Source organism: Drosophila tropicalis, unplaced genomic scaffold, assembly GCF_018151085.1.
Source record: "Drosophila tropicalis isolate 14030-0801.00 unplaced genomic scaffold, ASM1815108v1 contig_867, whole genome shotgun sequence".
NCBI classification, from domain to species: Eukaryota; Metazoa; Arthropoda; class Insecta; order Diptera; family Drosophilidae; genus Drosophila; species Drosophila tropicalis.
Window position 1 is genome coordinate 3,299,181 of NW_027173362.1, and position 26,749 is coordinate 3,325,929.

Consider the following 26,749-nt stretch of genomic DNA (forward strand, 5'->3'; position numbering starts at 1 on the left):
TGTGGAATCAGAGTTGGTTTTTTTTTTTTCCTCATCTTCTGCTCGACTACTGATACAGTGATTCCGATGCCAAATGCAGCATAGAGCTAATTTGCCAAAGAAAAGAAAGAACAGGAAAAAACAAAATTAGAGAGAGAATCTAAGTCGGAAATTTGCATTTTGGGTCGTTCAAACGGAAAGTTCCCCTCCCGATGGCAAATTTTTTATTTTGCTTTTTGGGTCAGAAGTGAGATTTTCAATAAGTCAAGTAAAAGTTTTTGTTGCTCTTGTTGTTGTTGTTGTTGTTCCATTTGTCATTGTCAAAAGTGGGCGACGACGACTACTATATACTAGAAATTCTCATTCTGGGTCATAGTTCAGGTCAGACGATTCCTTTGTGGTCAACATGTGGGAAGCGTGTGCCCTCAATTAGATATGGCTAAATTTTGGTTGGTTCCCCCCCAACCCCCCTCGTTCATTCTATTCATCTATAATAGTTTAAATCAATCAATATACATATGTATATGGAGATGGTACAAAGAATCGAAAGACATAAATAAAATGAATAGACAAGAAAAAAAAGAGAACAAACGACTTGAATGGAAAGAAAAAAACTAAAAATTGATTTCTCCCTTTTCTTATTCAACAGTTTTATTAGAGATACTAACTCAAGATAGATACATTTGATGTGGTTTTTAAGCGGTTATGACTGCCATATATCATTTAACTATACCATATTCGAATATTAATAAAATAAAGCTTAATATAAACAAATTAATCAATTTGGATTTCTAAAAGGTTCATCTCATTTCCATGACCAAGAATTAAATATGTGATAATCCGAATATTAGCATCATTTAAATATATATTTAAATTCTTTTTAACAACAGATTTGTCAGGCAAATACAAAGAGAGTAACTTAAAGTCGGTCATGACCATGGTAACATTTTCTGATGTTAAATTCGAGAAGTTCGAGGCCTTAAAGAATTCTTCAAATTCAATTCTTGGTCAATCACCCAATTTTCTTCAGACCATACTTTGTCCATATACACGAATGTTAAACACTTTAAACAAAATAACATTTTTTACAACTTACCCCTTGGTAAATGAGATTCTTTAATGATGAAATGAGAGCCTCCGGTTTAAACTTTTTAAGACAAAAGCTACAAAAAACGGTCAGATGGCACGCAATAATCGATTATTTTGCTTAAGCTTATGTTTATCTGTGTCGATAAATGTGTTACCATTAACAAAATCGTTAGCCGATTAATAGCTCAAATAATCGCCTCTTGAAAAATTTAACTATCTCAGTTTCATCTGCATTTAAAGCACATAGGAGAAATAGCTCAACTATTCCTCTTTTTTTTATGACATATAGTTATCCGATTTTGATCAAATTTGGCACAGTTATTTATAGATATATTAAACTGACGAATTTTTAGGAAAATCATATATCAAAAGTAACGAAGTTGTTGAAAAAAGTCCCTGTTTTCAATCCAATCGTTCCTATGGTAGCTATTTGATATGGCCACTCGATATTAAAGTCAACTCTTTTGCGGGAGATTCTTTTTTTATTCAAATTGTAGGGAAGTTTTTGCCAACCTTGTGCGCTTGTAGTTTTTTTACGCCTAGACTGGAAGTAAATGTAAAACGTGGGTACTAAAGGCAAGGAAGTGTACCCAAAGTAATCGTCCTTTATAGATAACAATTAAATTTGTTGCGTCACATGAAATGTATGTTAAACTAATGTAGAATCCATGTCTAATTGTGTTCTGAGAAGTTACTATCCGACTTTACTCACACAGCGTAAAGGTACACGTAAACAATCTAAAACAATTCTAAAATACGTATACGCAATTCTGAAATTACGTATACGCAACGTGCTCTTATATGGATGGCAAGAGAAGGCGTAGCCAAAAAAAATTTCACATGTTTTAGGCCAAAAATAATAACCTTATGAACTAAGTTTCATCGCGACATCTCACAACTTGGAGTTTAAGCCAAAATTAATATAAAAATAGAACTTCGAAATCACCATAAAGGGTCAAACGAATCTTCTCAAACTATTTTTTTCTGTATTATGGACTTTTGTTCATGTGCCCGTCCCAAGTGTCAAATGACATTTGTGTCTGTTGTTAACCTTTTCGCGGAAATTCCCAAAATTTTAAAATGGCATAAATCACTTAAAAATTAAAACAACAAATCTTAAAACCAATATGCTTAAAAACAAATTGACCAAATTGGTTTTTGGTCGTTGCGAATTCTGTAAGTTGATTCTGTTTATTTTCGACACACCTTCGATGATTGAAATCGGATGGCCTTAGAGTAGAAATCATCCAGGAACGCATCTTATTGAAAGAGACTCCGTGTAGTGGAAGGATGGACGATAGCAATCTGGTGAAAAAACATCTCAAGTATTGTCAAAGTTACAAGTAGTCGCCAGTTCCCATCTATTTTCTTTGTTATTTTTAATTTTTATACACTTACAAAAATGGTATATTAATTTTAGTCAGAAGTGTGCAACGCATGCAGGCTTGTATATAGTGCACAGGTTGTATATCTCGGATTCAGCCGGATCGGACCACTATATCATATAGCTCTCAAAGTCACGAACAGTGACTTTTTCCAATAACTTCGTTATTTTCTGAGCTATTGTCTTGAAATTAAATATTAGTGTGTTGATTATAGTTTTATACGACTGTGTTAAATTTGATCGAGATCCTAGTCACTATATCATATAGCTAGCAAAGGAACGATCGGTAGAAAACAGTGACTCTGATTAACAATGTCGTTTTTTTCTATGTAAGCCGTTTCGCAAACTTTAAAAAAAAGGAGTAACAAAATACTTGCAGGGGTTTAGTTAGCCCCCGCCCTCTGGTTTAGATATAAGATACAGTTGTTTTATTAAACATTAACCCAAATTAAATAATAAGTTCCATTTTGAAAACTTATTAAATCTAAATGTTTGCTCAAGTAGAACAATTTTTTGTTGAATATTTTAAAATGTAATATTTTTTCTATTCCCATGGAGTTAAATGATATATTAAAGTAATCGAAGCTTCTGTGTCCCCATAAAGTATATTTATTCTTGATCAGTATCAATGTTCGTGTCGATCTAGCCATATTTGGTTGTCCGACCGTCCGTATGAACACTTTGATCTCAAAGACTCTAGCTGTATGTGGTTGGAATCCGAAAATTGCCACAAGCCAAATACTTAGAAACAAGTTCTTAGACTAACTAAAAAAATCTCTTTAAAGAAATGAAAAGGAATGTAATAACTTAAAACTAACGAGTTAAAGGAAAATGTAAATTATTCACAAAAAAAATTGTTTACAAAATCACGATAACTCAAAAAACAAATGATGCAGTTCGATTTGCAGGATCGGAATCTATTTTGCTCATGGGTTTTTCCTGGAAAATACTACCGCTGGGTATTATAAAAGCCACACTAAAAATAAATCAAGATTGTTTTCAACAGTAATTTTTTAGGTTTTAAAATAAAAGAATAACTGACAAATTTCAGTCTGTATTTTTAACAATTTTATTTTAATTTTTAACAATTTTAAAAAAGTTTTATTATAATTTTATTCCACTTTAGTTTGTTAAGGCTTCAAACACTTGCAAATTTAAAGAACATAGATTTTTAAGTGAAAATCAAAAAACAACTACGTCATGAGCTTGACTTTTTTCTCAATCTTGGGAATTTTCAATCTGTCTATTTTCAAAAGACCGTATTTTGTCACATTTCAAACATTTTTAAAAAAAGTCTTCTCTCAGCTTGATGGAAATTCAGACGAAAATTTTATGAAATTCGCATGAGCCGATCTTGGGTCAGTCTTTAATGGGTTAATACGAAAAACTTTGTTCCATTCCAATCTCTACATTGTGGAGTAAATTCAATTAAGTTCCAAATTACTTTTTAGCACGTCTTCTTAACCTTTTGCCTTGGTCTTGACCAAGCAACAATGTTCTCGTCTACGAATCTAGGGCAGTGTCTGCTTTCACTCCAATGAACGACCTCAGCTGGAGCTTGGCAAGAGATTAATTTATGGTTTTAGCTAGTTTCATCTATCCGTCCGTCCGACTGTCTCTCTCTGAAGCTAATCAAATTTATTTCTGTGCTACCAAAAAATTGCAGCGGCATTTCAATAATTTAAATTTCCTACAGCTAGCTGAGCTACTGTGTGTGCCGGGCCACCAGCTAGGTAGACACTTATGTACCTACATACATACATAGGAATGTACATATATCGTTCCATTCCTTGGGTCCGTGCTGGCAGCTGCGGCCAGCCAAACATATTTGTGCGGAGGCCCATTAAGAGCGACATAAACAAATGTTTTAATAACCAAATTATGCAAAAAAAAAAAAAAAAAAACCAAAAAATTAAATGAAAAGAAGATGAAAACAAAAAAGAAGATGAAAAAAAACACAGAAAAACAAGCAAATAACAAATCCAACAACGCAATGTATTCATTAGCCTAGCCAGAGTCTGGCTTTGGGTCTGGGGTTTGGTTTGGTCAGAGAGTCTGCGAAAAAAGAAAGAACGCGAAAAAAAGTGAAGCGGGAAGCGCTTTTTCATGCTAATGGAAATGCATAAAAAGGGCATAAATACTCATTAGGCCAATGCGTGTGTGTGTGTGTGTGTGCGTGTGTATGTGCATGGGTGTCGGCGTATGTATGTGTGTGTAATCTAGGGTTGGGCAAAGAAAGTTTCGCCCCTTTTGGGGGTCAAGCGTTGGGGTCAAATGCTTGGAAAGTTTTTCTGTATAAAAGTTCTATTTGTGGGCAAATTCTATTAATTGGAATTCATCATCAAAATTGGCCCCAAAGGGAAAGAATAGAAATCGTCACACATATTTTTGAAATCATACGAAACTCAAATATGCTAAACAATGCAAATTGTCTAATGAACTAGTTCATCAAATGACACAGCCGACAACAATGTTGAAACGGATAATTAAGTAGATCAATTAAATGGAAATTAATGCAAACGAATAGCTTACTTTGATAATTCTATAAACTTTAGAATAGAAAATACAAATTATATTTGGAGTTATGTTTGATTTTACTGTCATAATGAACTAGTTCATTATATGTATATACAATTCATATTAGGCCTATCCATAAGTCATGTAACAAGAATTGAATAACATGAAAGTTAGTTAGTTTAATTAAGGAAAATGTTTGATTAGTAAATGGAAGCTGTTCATTCTCAATGAATATGTTCCATGAATGAATCAATGAATAAATCAATGAATGAATCATTGAATGAATCAATGAATGAATCATCATAATGAATTGAAAATTTATATCAAATCATGTAAGTTTACTAAACAACGAGGATCTCGGTTTGAGTCCCATGGTAGTGCATGGATGTTGTTATCCTTTAAGCTTCTGGCCATAGTTACTAGTGTAATAGTTGAATTCTTGGCTTACATCTATAGACCATATTAAAAATGATTAACTATAACTATTTAAGTTGTCAACTGTTAAAGCTTTCTTGGGCAGTTCCAAGTACATAACATTAAAAGGATAACAGAAGGAAGAGACAAGCCAATAACATTGATAGTTACCTTTTGTATTAATTTTTTACCGTGTTAATTTCGCGATTCTTAATTCATCATGGCAAAAGTTTCAAGTTTAACAATGAATGCCAATTTTTTACTTTTACTTTTGCGATTCGCAGATAAAGAACTAGATCTCTCAATTCAAGATCTCTCTTTCCAAGAATCATAAGCAAAATGGATAAAAGTGATCAACATTTATGTATAATATAGTATATATTACTTAACTTTTTGTTACATTATCAAGCTTTGGATATTCGAATTGTATTTATTTATGAATTGAAAGTATGTATATTGAAATTATAAAAAATACAATTCGAAAATCCAAAGTTTACTGATCGAACAAAAGTAAAAAGTCAATATGTTTTACAGAATTCTAAACTAGTTTGAAGTGATTCCTAGTAAACTAGTCCTGTTACATTTCTGTCTAACTATTAATATCAATGAAACGCCATTTTGATGCAAAAAGATTTCCAGTCAAACTTAAGTTCACTGAACATTAGTTTGTCCAATTCTGGAATATTTGTGATTTGCATGATAACGATCGCACATGTAAAATTATGACCTACGGCCAGCGATTTGAACCCTAATGCGACCTACGAACTAAGCGGTCAACAGCAGCGACAAAATTTATTTGATTTACAAACCCGAAGCTGAAAACACGAGAGCATTAGCTCTCTCGCGCTGTTGACCAGGTCCAAAGAATCGACAAAAACAACAAAACCGACTAACGACGAATAGACGAAAAGATTCTAGAGGGCCAGACATAAAAAGCGACGGACGCCGCGCACGCTCAAACAGTTTAGCAAACGAAATCTGTGTCTGTGGACCCCACGAGAGGAGTCGCAAACCACCAAAAAAAAAAAAAAAAAAAAAAAAAAAAAACAATAAACAAAAAGACAAAAAAAGAAATTAAATACAAAAATTTATAAATAACAACAACGACAAATTTGTGTATATCAAACGTGTGTGTGTGTGTGTGTAACTGTGTGAGTGTGAGAGAGTGAGTGAGTGTGTGTGAGCGATGGGCAAACTTTTGCTATGCCTGAGCCTGGCTCTGGTCGTCTTGGCCTCAGCCACGGTCCAGGCTGAGACGATGAAGACGAAGTCTAGCGAAGCAACAGCCTCAACATCATCGACAGTGGCGACTGTAACCGAAGCCCCCGTGGTGGAGCAATCCACCGAGTCACCCATTGCGGATATGGCGTTGATTGGTAGGGATAAGCAAAAAGAAGAAAACAACAAAAAATATTCAAAGAAAAACCAACAAAATTATTGATTTTGTGTTTAAACCAATTCATATATATTTTTTTTCAACAAATCTTTTTTTTCATGTGACTTTTGTGATGAAATGAATATGTGCAGAAAGCATCACGCCCACTGAGAAGACGCCCGTGGCGGGCTCCTCCAGCGAGGAGCTAGTGAAGCAGCTAACGACCGAGGAGAAGAGTGATCCTCAACCTCATACAGTGGCTGATTTCATAATACATCCATTGATTGCCTTTAAGCCGCGTCAGAATGGCCCCATCGAAGAGGGTAAACAGGCATCGTCGGCCACACCGGCACCAGCCACCACCTGGTTGTTTGGCATGAATCCTGCCCAGGGCTTGGGCTCATCATTCTCCACACTGGCCGGATCCGTTTCTGGCTGGTTCAACGATCGTCTGGCGGCAGCTGGCCAACAATTGCCCGGTCTTGTTGACACGCCAGTGCGTGAATCCAGCACCACCAGCAGCTCAACCACAACAACCACCCAGAGGCCAGATATAGTGGTTAGATTGCAGCAGCGACCACAGAGACGTCAGCCGGTAAATGCCAATTTCAATGGTAATGCCAATCGCAATGGCAATCGCAATGGCAATGTCAATGTCAATGGCAATGGCAATCGTCGTCGTCAGCAACAGAGACCGAATCGTTTCAATAATCGTCCTAATCGTCTTGACTCTTTGGAGGATGATGATGAGTTTTATTATGATGATGATGATGAATTCTATCCCAACCAACATTTCGATGACGATGAAGAAGATGATGTCGATGTAAATGCCCAAAACGATGATGATAATGATGATGAGGTAGCTGCTGCCGCCAATAACGACGACGAGGATGTAGAGGATCAGTCTTCCGTGGAAGAGAAGCCTGTGAAGAAGCAGCGTAAACAGCCATTGAACCAACGTCGCAAGTTCTCCTCTCCTCAGACGGTAAGCAACAAGCGTCGCAATCAACAGAAGCCACAGAATTTCGCTTTGCTCGAGGAAGATGATGAGAACGAGGATTTCGATGATGCTGAAGATGATGATGAGGATGTCGATGCCGACTCTGTAGAGGAAACTAACAATGCTCCAAATTTCTTTTATGGCCAGTCCACTAGACGTTCGCAAAACCAACCGAATTTCATTCAACGCGGCCAACAGAGCATCATTAGTCAGATCCGTCAGTTCACACGCGGCCAAACACCCGCTGAACTAGGCGCTACATTGCGTAGGACACAATCCTCGAACGGAGGATCATCATCTGGAGCCCACACAAAGGCATCCCGTCGTCCACAGCAGACAACTTTCCTATTGAACCGTAATGGTCAGACTGTTTATGTGGCACCCGAATTGCTAAACTATCCCTATGCCTATGGTGCTGGTTCAGCTTCACCGGTTTCAGTGAAGAGACAACGTCCCAATGTCCAATCATCATTTCCCCAGCCTCCTCTGACCGTGCCAGTGCGACGTGGACCAGGTCGCCCCACACAATACATTACGATACCCTGGAGTCAACTGGGTCTTTCGCCACCCGATCAGCAATCGATTGTGTCTTTGGCCGAAGGTCTGCAGGCTCAGCCCTTGATTCTGAATATTCCGCAAAGCGCCATCACCAGCTCCACCAGTGGCTCAACGAGTCAAAAGACCCAAAAGAAGAAGCAACGTCCTCAGTTGACTGCAGCTGCAGTACCTCTACTTGCCGATGCATCGCTCATGGACATCTTCCAGCCACCCCAAATCCCACCATCACGGACGGGAACGACCAGCAACAAGCAGCCCATTCTGATTGCCGCCAAGCCAGTGAAGGCCAATGGTGGAGCAACTGCAGCGGCCACTTCCACGGGGCTACTGCCCACACGCATTCGTCCCGGCACCATAGTGGAGAAGGCTCCAGCAGTGGCCGAGGCTGTGCCCGAGAAGCAACCATCTCCCAGCGAGCAGCCAGCAGCAGCGCCAGCAGAGGCGTCTTCTTCTTCCACCACCACAGAAGTATTGCCAGCGGCTGGGGGCGCAGTGGAGCCACAGGAGCAATATATCATTGTAGGCAATGATGATGAGCCCGGCTTATCACGCCAGGCCGCCGTCCAACCCGCCTTTGGCGATGCTCGCTATGTGTCCTATGGCCATTTCCATCCCTACTTCGATTATCGGCCCCAGAATCGACGATTTGCCTTGCGCAAAACTGGACGCCAATTGAACCAGGACGATGACCAGGATGAGGATCTGGAATAGCATGTAAAATTCTCTCGCTAAACTGACTAAAGAATCAAAACACAAATACAAAACAAAACGAATATAAAAATGCAAAAAAATCCAAAAAACGAGTGCTACCATACGAAAAAAAAATTAATAATAAATTTTTTCTACATTTTTTTTCACGTGTCTGTGTGTGTGTGTGTGCGTACGTGTGTGTATAACCTTACCTGGCCGAAAGAAAGAGTCAAGAACCACACAAAAAACTTTGCCACTTGAAAGTTCATTTTCTCATTCATTCATTCGATTGATCATGGTTCTTTGACCCCTCCAAAGAGTTCAGATGAGTTCTCTATTTCTTTTTTTTATTTCTGTATATTAATGAGCTTTGTTCTTTGACCGATTTTTGGTTTTGATAATTGATTTTTTTTTCTGTTTTCTTTTATGCCAGTTTTTTGCATAGTTGATTAATTTATGCTAAATCATATCGATTAACGGTAATCTGTGTATAATTCATGGATTAACCTTTATTCGAGTGGAATATTGAGTATCAAATTTTAGTCACCGATTTTCTAGCGTCCGTTGAGAGATATATCACCGTTCAGAACTTGAGTTAGATCAAAAGAATGATTTTGATTGATAATCGGTTCGTAATTTTTATCGAGAAACAATTACTCTAAGGAATGAAGTCAATTGAAATCGAATGAATATAAAGGGAAATCGATAGATTTTCGAGAATTCTAGTAAAAAGATTTGAGTCATTGGTGGATCATAAAATATATAACTTCTGTTCGATTAATTGATTGATTACAATCGATTTTTTACATTTGCCTCTTGAAATGATATAAAGTGAGTACAGAGAGAGTATACAGAGTATACAGAGAATCGAAGATTAGTATAGAGATCAACTGGGAATATATATATTCGATTCTCTTCACAAGATTTGAGAAAATGTTTTTCCATAGAAATGAAAATTAAGAATCTCTCTAGGGCGATGTTTGTTATCCAATTTATTTGCAATATTTATATGTACATATATAACAGATTTAAAGCTCAAATACACACTCAAACTCTCACACAATTAGAAGTGCACACACACACACGGAGAGTTACTTAGGCAAAGAAATACATTAATCTTGTTTCAGCTACGGCAATAACAGCAATAACAATCACCTGAGGGCCCCAAAAAGTATCCCAAGCATGAAAGAAGTATTCAATCACATTTCATCTTGAGAATCTTGGCAAAATCTTAGACTTGGAGAAATGGCCTCTGGCCACTTCTAACGATTCGTCGACGTCGGACGGACTACCAATGCTGATTAAGATGATGATGATGCGAGTGAGCTAGTGAATTTGCATAATCATGCTAAGAGCGCGGCACTACACACACACACACACACACAATGCCAATGTGCTGGCCATCAGGCCATGGTGGATGGTTGGGTTGGAGAGACAACGACATTATTAGGGCAACATGCGAGCACTTGAAGCAATCGCCAGCCAAGTTGACAAACGTCCAATTGTCGATGCCTCCATTCGTCAAGTGTTGGATTGTATGAATGAATGGATGGATGGATGGATGGATGGATGGACGGATGGACCGATGGATGGAAATACTGAAAGACATACCGCGATACTTCACAGGGCCTTAGGGCAACAATTTTGCCCCCGCGCTCGGTTAGCTATCATGAATTATGCCCCAAAAATGGGGTGAATGTTCAGTTAAGTGGTCGATCAATGTTTAAAATTTAAAAATTCAAAATGTGAAATTCTCTTTTGGGTCGAGCTCTGGCCTAACCGTAAATATCATTCGAAATTCCCTAAATATTCAGTATAAACTTTGGATTTGAACTCTCATATTAAAATTCGGCAACGTGCTAAAGGCAAATTAGTTTCTTCTACCCATAATTGATTCCCATTATGTGCACAACAAAAACAAAAAAAAAAAAAAACCAACCAAGATAGAAAAGAAAATGTTGAATGCCAAAAGAATGCCAAAGACGCCGACGCTGTGGTTGGCTTCGTCCATTGAACTTTCAACCTGTACGTTCGGTTGTATATACATATATATTTGTACCTCTATGGATATTCTGTGTATTTTTGGCCGCCGTCTCATAATTTGGACTTAAATCAATTTATTAGAAATTTTTGTTTCGGCCCAAACTTTCTTTGGCTTTTTCTGCATATGTTTTGCACATTTGATTTTTGACTTTTGACATCGTTGAACTTTTTACAATTTTATGCTAATTTCTCTTTGGCATCTGTTGCCAGTTTGCGGTTTTTTTTTTTTTTTTTTATATTTTGTATTTTGTTCTTTGTTGGGCCTTTGCCGCTTGTGTCTTTTGTCTTTTGTCTCCAGGCGGATTTTGGTTATTTGTTTAAGAATAATTTTACCATTTGGAAAAATGATTAATAAATACAATTTATTAAAACAATTTCTAAGCTTGTTTTGTTTTCTATTTTTTCTTATTTATTTCTCTTTTTTCTCTTTTTTATTTGGCATGGCTTGATCTTAACTGTAAGTTTAGTAGGCAATATCAACCAGAAATAAAAATTTAATTGTAAAATAGATGAATTAATTACTTGAGATTGACATTTAACTGATACTTGGCAACCTTTAGAAGGGAAATTGAAACTAGTTAGTCCTTGAGTTAGTTGTCAGTGCTGGCTTAAAGATTGCAAATCAATTGAGGTCAATCCTATAAGCTGGCACTCTAGTCTTGCCAAAAATTATGATCGAAAGGACATTGTCCCACACTGCAAAGCCAACGAGATGAATACAACGTTGCCCGATTCCATATCTTATGCAAACACCACTCCACTTGACAATGGGAACACTGTGGATGATAATTCAACAGGAGAGATTATTGATGAGTTCGCCTGGCCCCAAGTTCTGGTCACCCTTTCGAGTGGATTCTTCCTCCTGTTATGCGATGTGATTGCTCACATTACCGTCCTGATTATTACCGTGGTCGTAAGTCGCAGGTGTCTGAATTTAAAATTACAACGAACTGCCGAGCATGCGTTCTACTGTACGTTGGCCTTTGTGTCGTTTGCCAGCGAATCGCTAATTATAAGCCATTGTTGGTGGATGCTGGATTTGATTGGCAAACGTAATTGCGATCTGGTTCACATTGCCCTGGGCCTATTGGCGCTTTGTATCGGACTGCTGGGCATCAGTGTGGAGACATATCGCAAGCGTTTCAAATCGCTGAAGCACTTGCAAACTAAGGTCAATCCACCTGTCGTCCATCTAACCACACATGGGGCATTTGGCTTTGGTGGCTGTTTTCTCAGTTCCGTGTGCTTGGCCACTGGAGTGGCGCTACTCTTTGTCAGCAATCTGCCATTGCATCTAACGCATCGATTCTGCGGTTTCTTGGGATTTGTCATATTAATGTTTTGCCAATGGCAGGCCTATAGTACGGAATACATTCGTCGTCATTGGGGAGTGCAATCGATTCGGGTCCTCAAATGGACCACACTGGTGGCAACAATGGCATCGTCCATTTCTGAGTTCAAGGCCATCACCCGGGACATTGTGTTTCTATTGCCCAAAGAAATATTCGAAGCCATTGCCGTCCATGAGAGGCCAACTCATGTTGATCAGGATTAAATGTTCCTTTCAAAAATTCAATGTTGACAAAAAATTACTTAATTATCTAAACTACTTCTCATCCGTTACTTTAATTATTTTCTGTTTTTTTTAACAGTTTCCATTAATTGTCGTAATTACACTCTAAAATTCATTCATTCAAAGAAATAGTACAATAAAAACACTCATAATTTGTTCGTAACTTTAAAAAGAATACTAAAACACAAAATTCTGTGTAATTTTAAGTGTTTAAAGTAAAAACTACAAAAATTCACTATTTTAGTTGAAGTTAAAAGTTATAAATTTTTAGTTTATATTAAAATTTGTTGTCATTGAAAATGATTTTTAAGTCAAATAAGATTTAATTTCAAGTCTACTTTGAATTATATTCATAAGGCTATGTTTAAGATCAAACAAGATCTTAAAATTCTTGATTAGAATTTCAAGTCCAATAGTTTTAAAAACATTTTCATAAGAAAGATGTATTATAAAATTAGTCAAATAATGTTTTCGACCCCACAAATAACCGATTCGATATAGTTATGAAAGGAAATGGAATATAGCATGGCTTAAATATTTATTGCCTTATTGAAATGAAAGTTTAGGATTTGTCGGATCGGACCACTATAACATAAGTATAGCTGCCATAGAGTCTAGAGTCCTTTAAGTCCTTTTTAAAGTAGGCTTATGTAGAAAAAACTTATAAAATACAAAAATATTTCGGAAATGAAACTTATTAAAAGAAAAAAGGGCATTCGAACTTTGGTGCAGGCAAAGTTAGCTTCTTTCTTGTTACATTAGTTGTTGGAGTTAACTGAAACAACATAAGCTAATGCACTTGATGAAATGATTCAAATCTACATAAATCTCATGTTTATATTGAGACTGATGAAGGGTTTTACAGCTCACACTTAAAAGTATACAGAAATTCGACATGGAATTTATATAGACTTCTTTTTGATTGGTACTTTCTGGTCTTTGTTGTTTTTGTTTGCTTTGCCTTCCCCTTTGTGGTCTCTATGTTGGCAATTACAAATAAAATGTTGAGTGAAAAATTGTTGGTAGTTAATTAACTATGTAGTTATGGCCATGCAAGTACTTAAGGTCTTCCGTTTATTCGCAGTCGCTTCAAACACTGCTATGGCTATGGCGGTGGCTATAAATCAGAAGAAGCGACGATGTAACCAATAGGTTCAAACGGGTCAAAGGTTCGTGTGTGCGTGCGATCGTGCGATTTAGCTGATCGGCCTTTTTCGTCGTCGTCGGTCGTCCGTGTCGATCGGTGGAGCTCTTGAGTACTATATGATCGCCGGTTAGCCAGATGACTTAAACAGTTTCGCATGCGTCGCTGACTCGGCCATTTCACAAAATAGTTTTTCTTTCATATTCTTTTTCTCTCTCTCTCAAGATGATGCCAATGATAATGATGATTGCGACGACGATGATGATGATGATGATGATTCTGTTTGGTTGGGTTGTGCGTGTGTTTGATTGTTTTGTCATTAGCATGACCAAAAAATCTAAGGTTGGCGCTTTTGTCCCGGTTACCCTCGTGTGGTTGTGGAGGGTCACTGAACCAAACATTAGGCCAGCATCCATCTAGCATATTTTTATTATGTCTTTTCTCGCATTTCTTTTCTCTTCGGCCACTTGAAAATTATGCCGACGTCGCTGTTGCCGCCGTCGTCGGCGGCAATTATGTCAATTCTTTTCTTTTCTCTAGTTTTGACCAATCTCTTCTTTGCTTCGTCAAATTCTTCGACGATTTAGAACTTTTTGCATAAAAAGCCAAAGGCCGAGATGTTGTCTGTACAGTTCTCTAGAACTTTGCTTACAATTAGGAAGTAGAGAGTCAAAGAAAACGACGAAAACAACAAAAGGATGTCCAAACTCAGTTGTTTGTTTGTGCTACTGAGTTGTTGCTCTCTGTTGGCCTGGGCAGAGCCACGCCTTCAGCAGCAGCAGCTGCAGCAGCAGCTTAAGTTGAAGCAATTCAATCAAATGTCCTCAACTCAACATCCGTATCTATTTCTAACCATTCCACGTGGTCGAGCCAATGCGGGGGCAGTGGTCCAAGGTTTCGAGATTGTCGAAGAGCCCGAGGATGATGATGATAATGAACTTGATGACCAATTGGACTTGGCCCAAAATGATGATGATCTCGACGATGATAATGACGATGATGAAGACGCCGTCGTTGACGATGACGAACATGAAGAATCACAGATGAACCGGCAACATAATAAATTTGCCCGCCACGGTCAGTTGGTGTTCCTTAATGCTGCCAATCCTGATAACGATGTGGACGACGACTTGGACGATGTTGAAGAACCAGTTGTCCCCATCTTGCGCAAGGCTCCGTCCGCCAATTCAGCCAAGCTAACCCAGGCCAAGCCCACCCAAATGATGGTGGCCCGCGATCAGGCTGGTGCCATTATGGTGCCCGATGGCATTATCGAAATCGAGGGCCAAAGCGTTGTCGATGAGAAGACCGGCAAAGCTGCCCTCCTAGTCCCACGTGCCGCTCTCGATGCCATACCCGATGGTGCTGTTGTTGCCCTCATGGAACGCTCCGCTGTGAGCGATCCCAGCAACAACGGCGATCGTGAAGAGGAGCGCGCCAACCGTGTGACCGTGCGTCGCCGCAAGACCGGAGGACGTCGCAATGTCCGACTCCGTCGTCGTGGTAACAGCAATACCAATCGTCGTCGCCGTGTCAATGGTGGCAATCGCAGACGCCGCGGTGGCAATCGCCGACGCAATGTTCGCGTTGTTCGCCCTGGACGCGGAGGCTCTGCCGGTGGTCAACGTCGCCGTCGTCGCAACGGTCAAGTTGTGCTTCAGGGTTGAGAGCACTTACCCTGATATTCCCACAAATCGATTGTCTAGTATTATAGTTAAGCCCAGGAAAAAAATCCGCTGGAAATCCGAATTTGATAACGACACTTGCATATTTCGACAAACAGAATAAAATAATGTGATATGAAAACAACTAAACTGATTTTTATTTTCGATAAGTTGAAGGTCAAGCTATTCATAAATTTAATCTAATATAAACCAATTTGCATTTCAGAATGACAATCAGCCTCTCGAACCTTCGATTATTGTTTTCTTGTAACTGTCCACAGAGGAAGAGATGAAAGGATTATTCATTATTCCTATGTTAAGCCCATCTTCTTGGCATTAAAACTCTACTCAATGAACTGGCTATGACTTAGGTGACAAACGTGGCTAAGAAACTGAATTCAAACTGGCTGATATTAGCAATGAGGCTATCAATAATTGGTAATTCCACTAACCGAACTTAAAACATTGCTTGAGAGCAACCTATTTATATGTGCTTGGGCTCTGAAAAGAGCTAATAAAATCTACTTATAATATAAATATTTAGATTTTAGAATCAATTAACCTTTCGTTTAGTTTTAAAGAAAAATTCATTTCAATTCATTCAATTTCGATGGCTTAACTTGGACTTAAAATAAGGTTTAAACAATCGAGAAGTGTTTAGGCTACGTCTAGCATCTCCTTCTCTAATAATGTTCTACACAATGAATTTGTTCCATATCATATTTTAATTTGATCAATTTGTTTAACGTTTGTTATTTGCTGTTAGCAATTAGTCAATATCTGTATGAATCAAAAACCTATATTCATTGACTGGTGACATATATTGGTCTGTGTGAATCGTTTGAAACTGTTTTTAATTCAGTTGACGATTCCCCGAAACAAATAAAGCTGCTCAATGCTTGTTGGCATAAAATGAACTTCTTAAAATTTTTAATACTTCTGAAGATTAAAATTGATATGAATAGATGAACCTTAGTTTAGAGATCGAAATGGATGACAGTTGTATATATGGGGATTCCAGGTAAAAGTGAATAAAACCCAATCTTTATTTTGTCAAAAGTATTGAGTTTCTCCAGGATATCCGGTCCAGTCGTGTTCCCTGTTAGTTAGTTAAGACAAAGGTAGAGAAGCATTCTAGTTTTCTTTAGTGCAGATAGATTAGAATATTATTTAAAATTTAACTTAGTATTTAGCTCAAATTGGGAATATATAAACTGAATAATTTGTTAGTGAATAGTGGATAAGTATACATACTTACACACATCTATCTTCTATCTTCTATATATGTATATAAAAATCTTGTGTGAGTACCTACAATAGCTATGCATTCAGAAACTACTGAACCGATTGCGTTCAAATTTGGACACACTGTGGAGTCAGGTTCAAGCTTGGTTTTTGTCTTCTCTTTATGTCTACATCATAAAATGGGTTTTATAACGGTTTTCCGTGTATCGACCGCAGCAACTCTCCTGTTTCAATTACAAACGAAAAAAGGGAATTTGGGTCATCGAAATGTTTCGAATAGGACTGAAGAAGAGCGGGAATTGGTACGGGAGACGGAGCAGCTAAGGCAGAGGCAAAGGATTATTATGGAACCAGCCGAAAGCCGTGCAGCCAGGCTTGAGCATGAGCGTTTGCGAGCCCGTGAGCCGCGGTCTGCAGCAACACAATTGCTTCGCTCGCAAGTGAAAGTGAACTGCATAGGGGAAGGGTAGCTGAATCCCGCGCACAGATAAGACTTGATCGACATAAGCAATGCAATCGTATTGCATATCGATGTGACCCAACTGCTGATTATGACTACAGCCGCTATATCGTCGTTGGCCAGATGTGTCACTTACTGTCAGGCTCTGAAGTTCAATAATGAAACGAAAGGAACATGTGGTGCTGGCGGCAAAATCAAATCACCTCAACTTGAAGCACCACCAGAGCCACTGCGAATTCTACTTTCCGGATCCTAGCAAACAGTAAAAAATATAATTCCTGCTTCCAAATGACGTCATTTGGGGCGGAAATTGTGACTGCCCAATTCATGCCACAGCGAAACGTGGCAGGGTACAGCTAGAATATGTATACAAAATTTGGGAATTGTTTTGACACAATTAGATTGGTATTGTTGATTTTTTTTTAGTCTTGACCCTACTAAAACATTCTTATAATTCTTCTTGCTCCTCATTCTCCTCATCTTTCCCTTATTTTGCCTAACTCTTTTGGATCTTTAGATTTTCGCTAATGTTTGCAAATGTTTTGGCTTATGGGGGGGTCAAGTTCTTCTCTCTCTTTCAAATATGCTTACTGTTTGGGGGGCCAATCAATCATTGATGTCTCGAAACAAAATTTGACGAACTGCCAAAAAGATGAAGAAAAATTGCCAAATTAGCATAAAATTCGCCAATGGAGAGGGAGAGAGAAAGAGAAAAAAAAAAAATACCATAATACAGATGTTCACTTTTGACCTGGCAGCCAAAAGAAAGAATTATCCGAAATATTGGGTATATAATCATTGGGCCAACTAGAGGTGTCAGTCAGTGGCAAGTGACGAGCTCTAAGTCCAACAAGTCCAGGAGTCCTAACAACTTACACAAAAATCCAGAAAAAAGGAATTTTTCGATATGCATTGTCTATTGCCTTTGAGTCTGGCGCTAATGCTATGCGCCTTACTAGTCGAACCAACCGAAGGATTGGGTAAGTTATCCTTGATCGGAGTCGAGTTTTAGACATGGCTAATCCATTTGGTGGGGTCCTTTCAGGCCGTAATGCACCGCGACAGCGATCCCAGAATTATCGTTTGGGCCTGCGTTCGTCGATGGGTCGCAATTATTACGATGCTATTGATAATGACAATGATGATGATGATTACAATTCCGAGGGTCGCTTCACCTCATCGATAATAAACAAACTGAGCAGCAAATTCGGTAACTCATCATCGTCCTCGTCAACACCGGTAACCACGACAGTAACAACATCAACACCTGACACAAGTTCCCCCACTAGTTCATCTCCAACTTCAACATCACCGACCACTTCTACTGGAACAAGCACCGAAACAACACCAACATCGCCTACGAGTAGAGCGCTGCAGAACTCCAACGAATTGTCTCGAAATGCCTACAATGATGATGAGGACGATGATGATAATGTTGATGTCGATGACAATGATGATGAGCTCGAGGGTCACGATGATGGCAATGATGATGATGATGATGATGAATTCTATTTGGTGGCGGCTCCAGGATCCGCGATTGGCAAACAATCATCCTCCGGAAATGGTCAAGGTCTGCGACCCACGGAACAGCAATGGCAACAATTCCAAATGGAGAGACGTACTCGCCGTCGTGTCCAGCAATTGCAGAGGCAGCATAACCAGCGCATTCGTGCCCTGGCCCGTCGCCAGCGTTTGTCGGATCGTCGTAATGCCCAGCGTTTGCGTCGCCTGAGACGCCAACAGCGTCGCAACAGCTCCCAGCGTCAACGACGCAACCGTAACCGCAATAAGAATCAGCGCATGCGTCGCCGTAGACAGAATCAGCAGAAGCGTCGCCGCCAGCAAGGACAACGCCAACGTCGCCGTCAGCGTCGCAATAACCAGAGGCGCATCCGCCAGGCCTTGCGTCGCCGTGGACGCCGTGGTCGTCGTGTGATTGCTGTGTAATCCGGTTGAATCAAATGAATGGCTCAATGTGAAATATATCCATTTGAATGTTTTACTTGATCTTGGCAAATAAAAGCAATATGAATGAATGCAATGAAACAATCAATCAACGATTAACTAAATGTGATTGGGGATATAAACATTTTATGGAAATGTGGGTCAAACGGCATACTCGTTTATATGTATGCAGATACTTAGTTAATTTCAAAGTGATCTCATTTCTCTGGGATCGATCAGTGGTTCACTGGTTGTGTCAAAAGGTTCATTGACATTGGGTACACTTTCGCCCTTAGGTCAGATCTAGAACCTAGAACTCACAGTCAAGAACAAAAGCTTAAAAATCAATACACATACATACATACACATGTGTGTGTGTATGTTTATATGAATATGCTAATACTAATCGATGTAGCGCTCAATCGATCGATCGATCGATGGTCTATGTATCTAGCTAGCAAGCTATGCAAATCTGTGGCTCTGCTAGCACTCTATGCATCCCTTTCGCACTGCTTGAGGTTACGAGGTTGTTGCGCCGGGTCAACAGCGATTATTTATGGCATTATGTAAAAATTTATGCGGCTTTTTTGGTTTTCGTTTTTGGCTTTATTGTTGCTGGGTTGCTCATTTGCTTTTGCTTGCCTTTGGCCTGGCCTTTCTTCTTTCTTCTTAATACAAAATTTCTATACATATGTATTTACATGTATGCAGATTTTTCGTGTTTGGTATTGGTCTTGGTGTTGGTGTTGTAGGCCGGGGCAATGTAACTTTTTTTTTTTTTTTGCCGAGGCCTACTAATTAGTTTAGAACAGATGTATATGTATTTAGATGTTACAACTTACAGGCTTACAACTTCGAACTCTGGCCGCATATAAATATGCCATGTTGTAAACATTGTAAGTCAGTCAATTCACAGCTCAGCAACTGAGAAGAGTTACAGAGTTACAGCATTAAGGACATGCATATGATCAAGGGATTAGTTTTGGTGGTCGCCTGTTTGGCAGCCACAGTTATTGGTGAGTTGTAGCGCAAGATTTTCAATTCCCCTCCCCCCATCTGAGCTTACACATTTCTTTTCTGCTTTTCTGGCATTACAGCAAAGCCCCAGCAGCAGCAACAGGGCAAGCGTGGAGCCTATAAACTCTTCGCTGGTCGTCAATATGACGAACTTCCCGCCCAGGGACGTCTCAGTTCCACCCAGTTGACTGATCTTATCAACAGCCTGAAGGGCACGTCTAGCACTACTACTGCCGGAAATACCGTCACTACAACTACTACTGCTACGTCACCTACCTCTTCGTCGCCCACTAGTCCTACATCAACAAGTCCAACTACATCTACTGGTACATCCACCTCAACCACCACACCCACCGCAACCAGCACTGGCCGAGCCTACAACAATGATGAGGATGATGAGTTCAATGACGATGAGGATAACCACTTTGAGAATGAAGGACATTTGGCCGCCTTTAATGAAGAGAATGACGAAGATGATGTAAACGATGTTGCCCTAAATGCTGCCCGCGCCACGCGCAACAATGCCCAACAGCGTCGTCGTGTTAACAAGTTGCGCCGCAATCTTCGCCAGAAGAAGCGCCGTCAGCAGCTGCAACGCCGTCGTCGTCAACAGAACAAACAGCGTCGCCGTCAAAAGCAACGTCTACAGCAGCAGCGCCGTCGCCATCGCCAGCAATTGAAGAAGCAGCGCCAGCGTCGCAATCGCCGCCAGAACATGCGTCTGATGCAACGTTTCCGTCAGGGTAACTCCAACCGCAGGCGTCTGATCCGTGTGCGTGTCTAAATTACGATTACGATCGCCCATCGATCGATTGACATGCTGCCACAATGACTTTTCAATAAAACGGAAATCTATGAATGAGACAATATAAAACAAATCGCTAAGCCTTATCAATCTAAGATCCTTAAAGCCCTTTTAATCGTTTTAGCCCATTAAGATTCGAAATCAATGGCAAGATGGTTGTTCTTTCAAGCCCAAGAAACAAAAAGCTAATCCGAAACTAGTGGTCAGAAGAACAGTAGTTAGGCGTTTAATTTGACTCTGAGTATAAACAATAGTCTACTTTTGGGCTAGCTAAGCACCATGAACATATACATAAATCAATCCCAATGACATGCCTGAGGCATTTTTAGCTAACCATCAACTGGAGATTTTACACAAAGCTGAAGACTTGTAGAGTCAAAATTGATTGTAAGTTGGCTGACTGTAGAATACTCTTTTTCTCTCTCTCTCCAATAACTCGCTTTTCCATTTATTCTGTGGATAAAAACAGCCAGGGAAAACTTATCTTGTAGACAATATTTATAAGTTACAAGGCATTTGAAAAGTTATAAATTTGTTGCATATAATTCATACTGTTACAGCCCAATTCATACTTAACGAGCTGAGGGCAGAGTTCCCACATTTCACCGTCCTTGGTCGGCCTATAATAATGATCAGGTGTATCAGCTTCATAGTAGCTAGCAATAGTCTAATAATATTTTCGATTGGTCCACAATCCATGCTAATTAGTAACCAAAACATAATCTTTTGATTAACTTTCGGTTAAGTTACCTCTTTTGTTTCTAACTACGAACAATCACATATTGGTTTTTGTTTGACTCTGTTCTTGCCGAAGAGATTTATTAACAAGTGAGAGATAGGCGACCGTTTGATCTATTATCATTAGAGAGAGTAAAGCCAAAAGTTGTATACATAGTCATGTATTTAACGATGATAAGACTCATTAGTCACACCCTTCTGCAAATGTTCTTCATTGTTCTAATTCGAGCTTTTGAAATTTGCATGGAATTTGGCAAAAGTTGCGAACTTTGTCTCTGCTGCTGGGTCAATCTAGTTCATTCACACAAGCTAAAAAGAAAAATTTATGCAAAAAAAATAAAGAAAACAAGAACAACTTTATACCTACTTATTGAAAATTTGCAAATTTGATATTGTTTTTGTTTTTATTTTTTTGCGAAATGTTAATGAGAATTATTTGTTAAAGGTTTGTTTTTGGAAATTGGCCAGACGCAGAATTAGAGCGTGGGGTATATAATCTTCTGTTGCCGATGGCAATGATCACAGTCAATCGGTGTTCTTCATCCAGGCAAGCAGCCAGGACTATAACAAATTAAAGCTTGTAGAGATATAGAATAAAAAAATCATGAAGTATTTGGCTTACGCATTGCTATCGCTGTTGGCAGCATCCTTGGCCAATGCTGGCGGTAAGATTTATACAATTTGACTAAACGTTTTGTCGTCGCCTCCACCAATTTAGATCATTCCCATTGTATCTCCCACTATCCATCATACAGTCGCTCGCAGCAACGGACGCAAGAGTGACAATCCAGAGGAGGACTCGCAACTGAAATTAAGTCTCATTAAACGTGTAGTCGACCAGGCCGAGGGTAGAAGTATTTCCCAGCTACTAAACCTGAAGGGAAGCTCATCATGCGGCACCAGCACAACCAGTCCCACAACTACCATGACCACGACAGAAGTCGAGTCACCTACAGGAGTGACTCAAGTATGGGGGGGTATAACCGTTCCATCTTCTTCTTCCGAATATGAATCACCAATTTACTCAAGTAGCGAACACGAGCGTGCCTATAACGGGGACAATGACGAGTACAGCTATGATGATGAAAATGACTCGGACCACAACGATGACGACAGCGAGGATGAGGATGAATTCAGTGATGAGAATTCCAATCAATTGGTCCGTGTCAATAACGACAACAACAGCGGCAGCAGCAGCAGCAACGGCAACGCAATTCGCCGCTCTCGCCCCAACAACCACAGTAACAACGTGAAGGAATTGCAGGATCGTCTAACTGAATATGAGATCCGCCGTCAGGAGGATCGCAACAAGGAATTGCGCAATCGTTTGCGCCGTCTTCGTCGCCGCACCCAAGAGATACAACGCCGCAACCGACGGGCTAACTTGGCTGTGAGACGTCAAAGCCAAAGCCAACGTCGCCGTATGGCTCAACGCAACAAGAATGCCCGCCGGCGTCTGAACCGTCGCAACCGTCGCAACCAGCGCCGTAACCAGAGAAGAAACCGCCGTAACCGTCGTCGCCGTAACTAGAAAGGAACTGCATACACATGGAAATACATATATGTCCGATGATGATCTGTTGAAATAAAACAATTGCGAATAAAAATAATATCCACACAATAATGAAAAAGCATTTTTCCAATTCATTTTTTAGTAAAATACTTTACATACCCTACAAAAATCCTTTGTAGTCAATAACATTTCTGTTCTATTTAGCAAATGTTTGCTCAGAAGTTGTCCCTTTTGCCCCATCCCAATCAAAGAGCCACTTGTAAACTTGTCCACTTGAATAATATTAAGGCAATTGTACATAATACAAATAGTCTAGAACATGGAACAAATTTGAACTATTTTGGTCTACTCTCGCCACCCTTTTAGGAGCACATTGCGTATACGTAATTACAGCGTTGCATTGGAGCATTTACGTACAATTTCAAGCCATGTGCGCGAAGACGGATGAAACATCTCAGGATACATTTATAGATGAATTCTATCTATCTATGGTCTACATAAGACGATCCATTTCGGATAATTAATTTATATTTGTAAATTCAAGTCAACTAAATTCAAAATTGAATAAAAACGAAAATCGAGTTTTAAATGAATGAGTAATCTAAACTAAGACTGAGTCGCAGTTACAATTAGTTCAAACGAACCAAAAACAAAATTAATAAGCTTTAATTAATTACAATTAGTTGCAACGTTTCAAATGCATGCTGATATTTACTGTATATATTTTTGAAATTTGTTTGATTATTGTATATTAGAAGTGGTCTACTAATACTTTTATTCTGAGGTTCAGACTCCGACGGAGGAGATGTTTGTTGTCTACGTGAGAAAAATTATGAAAATCATCCAGATAGAGGCACACTTACTTATGTATATCTCGGCGAAGAAGTTGGAGTATCTTGAGATAGTTTTCCGTTGAAACTTTTCAAAAAAAATGAAACATTTTGAATCATTTTAATTGGTTCGAGTGCTCTGGCATTGAATGGATTCATTAGAACTAGATTTTTGCCCTCTAATATACATAATATATGTCAACATTTATCGACACATAATACATAAAACTTATCCTGTAATTTAATATTTACATATATAATATGTTGATTTACTTTCAGTCCACTATAAAGGCACAAACCGGCCAGTTGAATTTGAAATTCGTTAAAAAATATTATATCTTAGAACAGACAACTTAAAAACTGAATTCTGTGTCGATTACTTATTGATTTTTTTTCTACTTTGCTATCGAAATGTTGAACTAATTTAATTTATATCATCTTTAGTTTGGAGAATGTCCTAAAACAAGCATTACTATACTCCATTAGCATTTGGTCGGATTAAACATACAAACCCTTCAGTCGAAGTTAGAAATAAAACAAGTTAAGTTTAACCAAAATTTCGAACATATATTTTAGATCGAATGTCAATTAGATTGGATTAGAGTTTAACTGTTTGAAAGTTAAATACTATTGCTATTCACCTGCGTCCTGTAACTTGTTGCCAAGGGAAAAGAAATGTTTAAAGTCCACTTGATTCGATTACAAAGAAGAAATTCTTTTAGGAACAAAAAAAAACTAACGCTGTTTGGTCTAAAGAGTTTTTTGGTTTTCTATTGATTATTTTTTCTTTGGGCCTCTGGCCTATTTGTCGGTACGGTGCTATGTGTCGGTGAACCTTCGGTTGTCCAATTAGAAATTCAATTTCAATGCTATGGGCAATAGGCAATGGGCAATGGGCAATGGGCAATTGGTCAACTAGATTTTCACTTTTCGGCCAACGACCGCTTCACTCCGCTCCGCTCCGTTCGCAATGATGATAAGCAGAACGGCTGTGACGACGGCGATGATGATGACAATAACAATAATAATGATGATGACGGTGACGATGATGATGATGATGAGGATGATGATAATGATAATGACGATGACGACGAAGAACTCAACTCAACTCTAGAATTAAATAGCTGCAAGCGTTTTTCACGCCAAATACCACCGAAAATTGAATTTGAATTCAATTGAAATGGGCATTTTGGGCAAACTTTCGCGTGTACTTTAAAAAGTCATTTGCATTTTTTCTGTTATTTGCCTTTTTGAAATTTTTTTTTCTTTCTTCAACTATTTTCTCCCCCACCCCATTCTTGCTTGGGCTTTTTTTTATTATTGTGATCTCTTTGAAGGGGTTTTGGTGGAAGTATAAAAGGCTTTCAATTTGCGGGATAATGTATCAAACATTGATTATCAATCGGTGTGAGCAGCAGCAGCAGCAAACGAAAAGTTCTCGAAGAGTAGTTTCGTTAGCCAGAATCGAATACAGGAAAATGAAGCTACAGTTATCCCTGGGCCTTATGGCCGCAACTCTCTTGCTTTTGGCTGGTTGCGGAATGGCCGAGAAACGTGATATTCTACGCACCTCATCTCTGCCGATGGTTAGACGTTTGAGAGCCAACGATGCCGTAGTAGCTGGCGATGGAGTGCAGGTCGCTGATCAAAAACTTGTAAAGGAACAGGACGCTTCATCGGCCAGTGCTGCTGCCGGCAGTACGAATACAGGCAACAAGGATGCATCTAGTGGTCGCTTGTTCCTCAAGAAATTCCTGATGTTCAAGAATATGTTCAGCAGCAGCAGCCAGCCGGTGATACCGATTATCATAACTGGAGCTGGGACTGGTACTACTACCACCGGCACAGGAACCTCACCAACAGTTACAGTCACTTCAACGGGATCCATACCTTCGGCCACAGGCACCATAACCACATCTCCCACTACCACCTCACCAACCTCACCAACCACCTCAGCCAGGCGACGATTCAATGAGGATGATGAGCAAATACCGATTGTCTATGGTCAAAATGTGGACAACAATGGAGCCAATGTAGATGCGGATGCCGCTGCCGATGATGCCAGTCAGGATGATGAGGATGACTCTCAAAATGGTGCTGACGATGGCTATGCAGCCATGGCTGCCATCAATCCCGAACTGCTCGATGAACAGGCATTACAGGCGGCATTGGCTGCCGGTGCCCAGGAATATGAGGTGGTCACAAATGAACCGGTTCAAGGCACTGCCGGCGCCACCGAGAGCAAGGCCACCCAAAACAATAACCGCATCAATTTGCGCCGCAAGAGCAATCGTCGCGGACAGTCCGGACAGGTGATCAGTGTCCGTATTCCACCACGTTATCGTCGCTATTTCAAGAACGGTCAGAAGGTGATGCTCAATACGAATCGTCGTCCCAATAAGCGTCGCGTTATCCGCAAGCGTGTCCAGCCGAACAGGAACAACAGGAACAAAAACAAGAGGCTGCAGCAGCGTCGTCGTCGTGTAGGCAACAACAAGAACAAGAACAAAAAGAATAAGAACAAGAACAAGGGTAACAAACGTACCCGCATCCAAGCCATCTAAGGAGAAGGCTATTTGATGCCCTGTTTTAAGTTCACTGACCGATCGAAAAGAACAAAAAACAAAAAACAAAAAAACGAACACACACACACACACACATACACACCCACAAAACAATATTTATAACGAATTTTTTTTCTAATTTATTTTGTAGTCCACTTAACGAAATTATTATTACTATTTTTTTTTTTTTTTTTCAAAGCGAA

At 39.3% G+C, this 26,749-nt stretch overlaps 6 protein-coding genes across 6 annotated transcripts; all 6 read left to right on the forward strand.

The window, feature by feature from the left end:
• Positions 1-6,569: 6,569 nt before the first annotated feature.
• LOC137583647 (uncharacterized) lies at positions 6,570-9,027 on the forward strand. Its single transcript, XM_068298736.1, has 3 exons — positions 6,570-6,759; positions 6,911-7,617; positions 7,657-9,027. The coding sequence occupies exons 1-3, from the start codon at positions 6,570-6,572 to the stop codon at positions 9,025-9,027; spliced, it is 2,268 nt and encodes a 755-aa protein (XP_068154837.1).
• Positions 9,028-11,761: 2,734 nt separating this feature from the next.
• Positions 11,762-12,604, forward strand: LOC137583648 (uncharacterized). The gene has a single exon (XM_068298737.1). It carries the CDS (start codon positions 11,762-11,764, stop codon positions 12,602-12,604), a length of 843 nt encoding a protein of 280 aa, XP_068154838.1.
• Positions 12,605-14,464: 1,860 nt separating this feature from the next.
• On the forward strand, positions 14,465-15,433 carry LOC137583649 (uncharacterized). The gene has a single exon (XM_068298739.1). The coding sequence runs from the start codon at positions 14,465-14,467 to the stop codon at positions 15,431-15,433; it is 969 nt and encodes a 322-aa protein (XP_068154840.1).
• Positions 15,434-18,042: 2,609 nt separating this feature from the next.
• On the forward strand, positions 18,043-19,082 carry LOC137583650 (ras-interacting protein RIP3). Its single transcript, XM_068298740.1, has 2 exons — positions 18,043-18,115; positions 18,181-19,082. Exons 1-2 carry the CDS (start codon positions 18,043-18,045, stop codon positions 19,080-19,082), a joined length of 975 nt encoding a protein of 324 aa, XP_068154841.1.
• Positions 19,083-20,037: 955 nt separating this feature from the next.
• Positions 20,038-23,170, forward strand: LOC137583651 (uncharacterized protein DDB_G0284459). The gene is made up of 3 exons (XM_068298741.1): positions 20,038-20,095; positions 20,177-20,866; positions 22,395-23,170. The coding sequence occupies exons 1-3, from the start codon at positions 20,038-20,040 to the stop codon at positions 23,168-23,170; spliced, it is 1,524 nt and encodes a 507-aa protein (XP_068154842.1).
• Positions 23,171-25,460: 2,290 nt separating this feature from the next.
• Positions 25,461-26,546, forward strand: LOC137583652 (uncharacterized). Its single transcript, XM_068298742.1, has one exon. It carries the CDS (start codon positions 25,461-25,463, stop codon positions 26,544-26,546), a length of 1,086 nt encoding a protein of 361 aa, XP_068154843.1.
• The last annotated feature ends 203 nt before the right edge of the window (positions 26,547-26,749 follow it).